The sequence below is a fragment of the Gigantopelta aegis genome, chromosome 4, assembly GCF_016097555.1.
Source record: "Gigantopelta aegis isolate Gae_Host chromosome 4, Gae_host_genome, whole genome shotgun sequence".
Classification (NCBI taxonomy): domain Eukaryota; kingdom Metazoa; phylum Mollusca; class Gastropoda; order Neomphalida; family Peltospiridae; genus Gigantopelta; species Gigantopelta aegis.
The window spans coordinates 96,822,637-96,832,536 of NC_054702.1; the positions used below are offsets into that span (position 1 = coordinate 96,822,637).

Below are 9,900 nucleotides of genomic sequence, written 5' to 3' on the forward strand. Positions count from 1 at the left end.
GAATTTTTAGAAGGCACTGGAGTTAGGTAATCGTGGTCACCTTTGATATTTTTTCTTTTGTTAATAAAAAAGAACACAAAACAGAGAATTTCTAAAGGCACAACTTCAAAGTTGTGTTAATTACACAATTCACTTAATTAAAGTTTTTGAGGTTCCTATAATTGTTTAAGGAGGCAGTTACTTCTGACTAATTATGAACATCAAAGGCATATAACATGTTTCAGGTATAGGTGTTAATTACTAATTACATTATATTTTTAGGATAACTACTCAAACATTATTGTTGGTTTAGGTAGATCAAACTTTTAGAATTATGTGTTGATTTTAGTAATTCGTTACTTTTTAGCCTTTTATTACTACTTTGCAAGACTTAACACTTTGACCATCAAAGCTTTAAAAAAGATTTGAAATATCACAAAAAAAATTAAAATTGATATGAGTCATGGGACATTGGATTCTAGAGGCTGGTTGGCCATCAGCACCCTTCTGTGTGAACAGCTATCGAAAGTCTACACAAAGACCAGGCACTGGTTTCCACCCTCATCCTCCAACATCAGCGAGGTGAACCACCTAGGAAGAGGGTGAAGAGGTCCACACAGCAGATACAAAGCAGACTGCAGAATTTGTGTCAGGATTTTGCTGATGGAAACAGGGGACTGGGAGATTTCCTTCGGAATATCTCCTACAATATTCATTTGTGCTGAATATAATGTACTGTTCAAGAACTCTTGTACTGACATTTCTATGCTGAACTGATGTGCTGAACTTGTTTAAAATATAGCTGATTTAGAATTAATTTTGTTATTTTATTTAAAGGTGTTTAATAAACTGACGTTACCATACCCACTGATAATATCAGAGATTCCGACTCCCACCCAACCATTTACACACACATACCATAACCTAAAATAAACTTTTTTTGATAAACAAATCAGCAATTGTGGTGAGCAATTGTCCTATTTCTCACTTTATTGGTAGGCAATTGTCCAGTGAGGTATTGTCCGGTGAGCAATTGTCCGTACTCCGTTTCTATCGGAACTAAAATGTATTTTAAAAACCCAGTAATCGTAAACAAGATAACACATGCCTTTAGACCTATATTAATTTAATTTAATTAAAATAGATGTGCACGTACACATGCTCAAATGTATAGTGAGACCAATTTAATGCTTGGTATCCAGAGTTATCTCCCATTTTATGTTTTGTATTCGCTCGTAAACAAATACACGTGTATTAAAATTATTTAGGCTATTATAAAGCATATATATTTGATTCTCGTCACGGCCAAACCCTGCCCAACCTTGCCCTGGTATTTTGTTGCTTGTAGTTTTGATATAAATTTCTATTCCAGATCTGTATTTTTATATTGCATTTCTGTTACACTGATAGTGAAAAAAGTTAAAAGTTTAATTCATTGTTCACCATCGTCTGCAAAGTAAAAATACAAGCGCATGATATATAATATGACAATAGTGCAATACTTTTCTTAAATCAATCGGGATTTATCGAGTACTGTCTGCTCACAGTAAAAAAAAAAGATTACATCTGTATTCTGTTTTGTACATTGAGCTGATTATTGGCTCGTTTCTTTAGATTAAGTAATACACATGATTAAAGTCTCCTTTGCTTTCAGGAAACAACTTGCCCGAAGATGAAGTCTGAGAAATCTTTTCAAAGATATAAAACAACAAAAATGGAATTTGGAGGAACTCCTGGTGTAACTGCCCTGATTTTCATGCTACCCATAATTGTTTACACCATCAACCTTGCCTGTGGTAAAGTGAGATATATTTATACTTTTATGTCATTGTTTGTTTGTAATTAGCATTAACATCTACTGTAAAGTTGTAGAGTTAATGCCATGACCAGTATGTCTATCTTTTGGCAACACCACACGACACAAGTGCCCGTATGAGAATAGCCCTTTATCACAGGAGCGGGATGCAGCCCAGTGGTAAAGTGCTCACTTGCTACACAGTTGGTCTGGGATCGATCCCCGTCGGTGGGCCCATTGGGCAATTTCTCGTTCCAGCCAGTGCACCACGACTGGCATATCAAAGGCCGTGGTATGTACTACCCTGTCTGTGGGATGGTGCATATAAAAGATCCCTTGCTGCCAATCGATTTCCTCTCTCAATATCTGTGTGGTCCTTAACCATATGTCCAATGCCATATAACTAAATAAAATGTGTTGAGTGCATTGTTAAATACAAAATTTCCTTCCTTCCCTTTATTACAAGACAAACATGATTTCATCAGGTGCTATTCTCATATGAGGCACTCTAGTTTTTAACTAATTGATTTCAAACTTGCCGCATCTGTGATCTTGGCGATTTAGGCACTGAAGATGTCCATATCACCACCTATCATGGCTGCCATGAAGATAAATAAAAATAAGGTGAATTGACAATTACCTATTGCCAATGGGAATTTTCCCAATTACTAAGCAGTCAGTCATGTTTTCATATTTCTTACATGTATAGACAGTTGTTAACAGTTCTCAGTATATTGATTTCAGGAAAGCTGTTCGATTACAAGGTTGCCAAAGTTTCCTAGCTTTTCATATTTCTTTGATATGGAAGCCACTTGCATCTTTTTTGGATGGTTGGCATTTCAAGTGGTTCTTAGTTTGCTTCCTGTTGGTCAAGTTATTCCTGGACAGTTGCTGAATTCTGGAAAAAGACTGATGTATAGATGTAATGGTAAGCAGCACAGTTGAAAAAAGTATACCGGGTCCTTGTTTATATTAAATGTGTTATGGTCATACATGTGATAAATTCAGCAGATATGATTGCAAAATTACAAGATTAAGGAAAAGCAGAAACAGTGTTTCATCTCAATCATAATTTCATCTAAAAGTAATTTTTACATGACATGATAATACTACTGGTATTGGAAAAAGTTTGACCCGTATCCCTCTATATCAAAGGCTCTAAAGACTAACCATAACCATAACCATTGAAAGCAGGGTATGGGTTGAACTCATGCACTGGTATTAACTTAGTGGTTATTAAATATGTAAAAATGATAACTAGCCACATCCATACTTAGGAAAAAATATACAATAAAGCAGTGCAAACATACTAAAAATAATCCAATTAAATTATTCACTTACGTACTATGTTCTTTTTAATAATGCAGCTTTTCATGCCTTGTTGATCAGCTCTGCAGCCTTTGGTTTGGCAGTCTACTGTGATGTTCCACTGACCATCGTTTACGACAAGTTCTACCAAATACTAACAGCAGCCTTGGTGTACTCTGTGTTCCTGAGTATAGCATTATACTTCAAATCAACATTAACTGCAGACTACAATTTGGCACCTGGTGGAAACACAGGCAAGTAGGAAGACAATCTGATTAAAATTAGCTCTACTGGGTCTAGCCAGTAGATCTAACAGCATTGCATGGACTCCCATGTCCAGGTAACATTTCATCTATAAATAACAATTTAAATATCGACCAATTACACTTCGCCTTTTATAGCGTTATTCTAAAAATATTGGGCGAAACTATTTATGCATTAGGCAAACTTGTTGGTCTATTTCAACATTAAAAAAACCAGGGGGAAAAGTGCAGTAATAAACTTTGGATTGTATACTAGTATAAACAGATTTTATGGCTATACCATCAGGGTTTTTATTTCATCTTGAAATTTTTTTTATATTGCAATTAGTTTCCGGCATACTTCGTAATTCACCCGAATCATTTCGTATACGCACGGCATAATCCCGAATGTTTTCAAATTCTTTTCAAATCACTGGACATGAGCTCCAATGGGCTGCTGTTAGATCCACTGTAATAGTGGAGCTAATTTTAATTAGATTGGTAGGAAGACAGAATAATCGATTTCATAACAAATGACGAATTGCTTTCATGACCATAGAGACATGCATTATCTTTCACATCTATCCCACACTGTAAATGCATATAACGTTTGAACATACATAAACACAAACACATAGAATTGTAATTTCATTTCAACTTAGCCTGACCTCAACAAATGGCATATCCTCCCTATATAAGTCGACTGGTCCGAAGACTGTTCCGAATTCCGAACAGCCAATGGGATGGCTTATAATCTTCCAGTGGGTATTCTACTTCCTGTTATGGTCACATGACAAGCTTCCTTCTTTCCCCTGAGCACATCAAAACATATCTGTAGATGGACCTGCCCCACCCATACCTAACACAGGTTTAACACCTGTAATGATTGTTAACACAGGTTTAGTTTCTTTACAAAATATTCTCTGTAAGCCCAAGTCTAGAGTAAACATACCAAAATTGTATATTATTTAAGTATATCTGTAGTAGTATCCTGCCACACTCACTCACATCTTGGCAATGTAATTTACATCAGAATAAAACATTGTTGTCATATGAATAGTTCATGATTATATTTAAATACAATCTAACATTGTTATCTTGTTGTTAAATGGAATGAACCAAATAGCTTGATGTAATAGTGTTTTGAGTAGCTGATGGTAAAAATTATACAATCGGACTAGTAGTCAATGGGGATCCCAAAATAATAGAGGTTGAAATAATGTTTGACAGTATGCACTGGTGGCAAGATCGGGTTAATTACCAGCTCCAACAACATGATAGTTTTTATTTTCAGTCAAACCTGCCCAACTGGCCTTATGTAAGTCCACTAGCTCTTACTCCTGACTAGTTAATTTTTCGTCTGAGCTAGTGGAAATTTTCAGCTGTATTACACTAATGCACAGGGCATTGGTCAACATTTCTGTGAAGGCTTGTGACTGTCTCCAACATTTGTCAAACATTGTCATTGGTATCATGTTTTAAGTGGTCACTGTTAACTGATTACAGTTCCTTATGTCCTCTTTTACCCAGGGAGCATCATTTATGACTTCTTCGTGGGACATGAATTAAATCCTCGAATTGGAAGCTTAGATTTGAAGATTTTCTTCGAGTTGCGTCCAGGCTTGATCGGGTGGATTATGCTGAATTTCGTTTTTGTTCTGAAGGCGTATCAAGACACTGGTACACTACCTCCAGCACTCGCTATGGTTACAGCCTTTCAGACATTGTATATAGCTGACATTCTCTATTTCGAGGTATGCTGAATGTTTTTAATGTTGATACATTTCCATATTATGTGTTACGGTGCCTTTAATCAGTAAAAGAACATAAGACTAAACATAGTTCTTCTTAGATTTGTTTTGTTAATGCAAGTCTTTAAAACTGGCATGAAAAGCAACATTGTAAATGAACCAGAACATAATTTTTAAAAAGTGTTTTGTAGTGTAATAAAGCATGATCTGTGTTAATTAGAAGACTGAATGTATTATTTAACAAAACAAAGCTGTATGTGCATGACTCATAGATAAAATAAATGGTAGAGTTACATTTAAATCAACAGTTAGTTTTCTGGAGATAACCATACCATCCAATACTGAGAACTGAATTTAGTGTTAAAGGGACTATTATGAGTTTTCAGCCATAACAAGACTTCAGTTTGTTCTGCCAACAAAATAAACATGCATCCTTTTTTTTTTTTTTTTTTTTTTTTTTTTTTATAGAAAACACTATTGGATGGTATTATGGTTTAAATATAAAGCATTATACAGATAAACACATTTGGAATGACCTTTGGCCAAATTATTTAAGATTTCTTTTGAATGTTGTATGAAATTATTTTAGACATAAATTTACTACAAAACATTTTTTGCGAAAACCTTTTAAAATGGCTACCAACTCAGGATGGTCCCTTTACAACTTTCATATTCCTGTGTTAATAATCCATTTTAAAGTAGCAATAGATTATATTTATTCCATGAGTTCTCTTTTTGTATGCTATAAAATAAGGTATAATCATACTTTCAGAGTCATTTTCTAACAACGATGGATATTATGCATGATGGCTTTGGATACATGTTAGCATTTGGCGACCTGGTGTGGGTACCTTTCTTGTACTGCCTGCAGACTCGCTATTTACTGGAGCACCCCAGAGACTTAACGTGGTATGCAATGTGTGGCATTGCTCTGCTTAACTGTAAGTTTTCTTTTATTTTATTCTGAGACTATTTCAGATGATTATTTTATTCTTTTTTTATTTAATGTTTTTCATAAGTACTTTTACTCAAATTAATTTGAATATTTTTCATTGAATATTTCTTTATTATTAGTTTCTAAAGAATATATCGGTGTCTACAGTGAAAAACTAATAAGGTTTATGACAAATAATTGAATCACATTTGCTGAAATTGTAGGCTACATACATAAGTACATGCCAAATCATGTAATTGGACACAATTATGCTTCACTTTTCTGCACTTAGGATGTATTTAAATATATTTCTTGGTTGGTTTTTTTAGTTGTAGGATATTACATCTTTAGATCTTCAAATTCTGAAAAGAATGAGTTCAGAAAGAATCCACATGATCCTAAGTTTGATAGTAAGTACAGATATTATATTTCAATTATATAAACTACCCTATTGGTTCCTACCAACTTCAAATCTCTGTGGGTGTATTAACGAAATAAGAATACTGTTACTATGAGGATCAAGGAAGGAAGGAAATTTTTATTTAACGACGCACTTAACACATTTTATTTACAGTTATATGGCGTCAGACATATGGTTAAAGAGAGAGGAAACCCGCTGTCGCCACTTCATGGGCTACTCTTTTCGATTAGCAGCAAGGGATCTTTTATATGCACCATCCCACAGTCAGCGTAGTACATACTATGGCCTTTGATATACCAGTCGTGGTGCACTGGCTGGAGTGAATGAATGAATGTTTATATATTATTTATAGTATATGTGGATGTTCAGCATGTATACTTTTATATTTGCATTTACACACAAGTATGTGTGAAAACATTAGTCACATGAAATGTGTTTAAAATATCAAATATACTTCTGGTGGTGTATTGATCCTAATATCCTGTCTGTGGGATGGTGCATATAAAAGACCCCTTGCTGCTAATAAAAAAGAGTAGCCCATGAAGTGGCAACAGCAGGTTTCCTCTCTCTTTAACCATATGTCTGACGCCATATCTGTGTGGTCCTTAACCATATGTCTGACGCCATATAACTGTAAATACAATGTGTTGAGTGTGTCGTTAAATAAAACATTTCTTTTTTTCATTTATTCACTTATTCCCACCCAAAGTGAGTTTTAAAGGCTTAGTGATTCAGTGTAAAGCCACTACACTGACTTCTCTTTCACTATCCACCAAAAACTAACCATTAACCAGTTTGATTAACTACTACATGTATGCTTCTTTTCATTCCTGTTTTCTCTTATAAAATGCTAACCTGAATATTTGAAACCATCTTATTTTTTTCACTTACAGATTACGAGACGATTCCAACAGCCTCTGGCAAGAAGCTACTTGTGTCTGGTTGGTGGGGAATGGTTAGAAAACCCAACTACCTGGGTGACCTGTGCATGGCTCTGGCCTGGTCTTTGCCTTGTGGTATGTTACTGTTGTATACATAAACCTGCATATTTCCAGAGACACACAGGGCTCACACTTTGAATACTGTTGTTTTAACCAATTTTTAGATATGTAGAGTAAAGTTGTGACGATACACTCGAATATTCGGTTCACTGAACAGCAACTTGTATCGTAGTTGTATTCGTATTCGCGACTGCCTGAACCGAATACATGCAAATATTATAATGAGTTTTACAGAGTTTTATGCCTTTAAAAAAAAATCAGTTGCTCAAAGTATAATTTTTTGCAGTGTAAATAAAATCATTATCAGAAGAAAAACAAAATTGCATAAAATAATTAGCACAAAATAGAATGAATTAGATCTCAAAATTTAAAAACTGTCTATCAGAATGGTGGAGAGTTCTCAGCTTTTTAAAAATCATTTCAGCTTTTATGGCTAAATCCTTGATTAATAGAATGGTTGTGACAGTATTTAAAATGTTCATTCCACCACTGCAACAGTTGATAATGGTCCTGGGGTTTATCACATGTTTTCAATTTATCTGATATGATGGTTTGTGCATTAAACAGTTATTCACCAATTTATCTGATATGATGGTTTGTGCATTAAACAGTTATTCACCAATTTATTTGATATGATGGTTTGTGCATTAAACAGTAATTCACCAATTTTGTTTTGCAGGTCTGAATGCTATACCTTACTTTTATCCAGTCTACTTTCTGATTTTTTTGGTGCACCGAGAGAGACGAGATAGTATTGAATGCTACAAGAAATATGGATCCAGTTGGGATCGCTATTGTCAGCGTGTCAAATACAAGATCTTTCCTTACATATACTGAGTATTCTGGGAGTGCCATCCAATTGACATAAAGTAACACATCTGAGGCAAAATTCCCAAGTGTTCTACTGTGTTTCACAACTGCTCAAATTATTTTTCTTTCACATATTTAATAGAAAACTCTGTGATATCATACATGTGGGAGATTGATTTAATGACAGCTGATTGGCTACTCCACAGTGATGATCTAAATGCCAAAGCCACACCATCCAAACAAATTAACACTACTAAATCTAATTACTTTGTAATATATAGGTTATCTGTGCAAGCACAAATTTAATATGTTGTAAGTGTACTGTAGTTAGAAAGATATCAAAATGTTATTTAAACCTTGTTTTTGAGAATATATAACAAATACTGTACTACATTTGACTGTTAATCCTTTATCTTACATCTTGTTTGAAAACTTGCTTTGACATGTTAGATACTTTTTGAAACAACTCAGAAGATTAATTATTTATTAATAGCCACTTATATTATATTCTCTCCAACTTTGAAATTACCACACGTTTTCTAACGACCCAATGATAAAATATTTTGCACTCATTGTCAAAATATATATTGTAAATCAAGAAATGTTAGCGAGCATAAAGTTTTAGCAAATTTAGTGAGGGATTACAAGACGCTAAATATTTTTTTTTACAACAGACTGTTCCAAAAATCATTTAAAGAAAAAAGATAGAAACATCATTAGTTAGTTAGCCTGCACATTACTGCAATTTTTTACAAAATGTAAGTTGTCTGTAAGCTGCATAACGTCAAAATTGATCACTAGTATTATTTCAGCTGATCCAATAACTTAGGATCTTTTGCTTTAGTTTGTGATGTGATGACCTCGCAAAAGTTTTATGTCGCTAATATGTCACTTGTATGGAATTTGCACAATTTTAAGACTGCTAATATTTTATGATTTACATTACCTCTAAAACAGCTTGATCTTCACTTTTTTCTCCTGATTATCGTGCAAACATCCAGTTACAGTTCAAGCATCCTGTCCTTGAGAGACAACTAAGCTAAATTGGTTACTGGTTAGTTGTTGGTCACTAGTCAGTGAGACCCATTAAATCTGTGTTGAAGTGATATTAACTAAAATAGGGTTACAGGTGGGCAGATACCACCCAACACCCCTGGAAAATATGAAAAATTGCTCAAGTGTTTAGTTTGTTGTAAAGTGACCTTTTTGTCTAGCTCCAGAAAACAAAAACATTCTGTCAGTAGTATAAAAATCAGTTTTGAAAAAAAAAAATTCTTAAATGAAATCCAACAAACATGTCATTTTATAGTTCAATATTTTACTAATTACTGTAATATTATAAACATGAAGTTTTTCATGATCTTCAAGAAAATCTTTCCTTTGTCTTATGGAAATTTCTTTTAGTTTACCTCCCCCCTCCCCCCCTCCAAATATCTACACATTTATTATCAGAGACATAACCATTTTTAAAAATATAATATTTAATCAAAGTGGTTTTTTTGTCTTTAAAATAATTGTAATAAGACAGATTCCTGATTTACTATATTTATATATATTACCATCTGTTACAAATAAATATATATATATATATATATAAAACATTGTTGTTGTCTATCAGTTACTATGTATGTACACAGTTATGGCATGTCATTTATGCTT

The 9,900-nt window shown here is 33.8% G+C and overlaps 1 protein-coding gene across 3 annotated transcripts; it reads left to right on the plus strand.

Moving 5' to 3' along the window:
* The first annotated feature begins 1,188 nt into the window (after nt 1-1,188).
* LOC121371503 (delta(14)-sterol reductase LBR-like) lies at nt 1,189-9,812 on the plus strand. 3 transcript variants are annotated; one of them, XM_041497438.1, is made up of 9 exons: nt 1,189-1,309; nt 1,634-1,780; nt 2,519-2,702; nt 3,142-3,336; nt 4,855-5,078; nt 5,848-6,016; nt 6,339-6,419; nt 7,324-7,446; nt 8,111-9,812. In XM_041497438.1, the coding sequence occupies exons 2-9, from the start codon at nt 1,652-1,654 to the stop codon at nt 8,266-8,268; spliced, it is 1,263 nt and encodes a 420-aa protein (XP_041353372.1). In that variant the 5' UTR covers nt 1,189-1,309; nt 1,634-1,651; the 3' UTR covers nt 8,269-9,812. The 3 variants fall into 3 exon arrangements, with proteins under 3 accessions (XP_041353372.1, XP_041353373.1, XP_041353374.1); XM_041497439.1 differs by having other exon boundaries at nt 1,634-1,775; XM_041497440.1 differs by lacking the exon at nt 3,142-3,336.
* The last annotated feature ends 88 nt before the right edge of the window (nt 9,813-9,900 follow it).

What these genes read in the sequence shown, in the direction of transcription:
- LOC121371503 (XM_041497438.1), top strand. Translation starts at nt 1,652, where the DNA reads ATGAAGTCTGAGAAATCTTTTCAAAGATATAAAACAACAAAAATGGAA. An exon ending in GGCACCTGGTGGAAACACAG is followed by an intron (nt 3,337 to 4,854) that starts GCAAGTAGGAAG and finishes TCTTTTACCCAG; the next exon opens with GGAGCATCATTTATGACTTC. An exon ending in TGGCATTGCTCTGCTTAACT is followed by an intron (nt 6,017 to 6,338) that starts GTAAGTTTTCTT and finishes TGGTTTTTTTAG; the next exon opens with TTGTAGGATATTACATCTTT.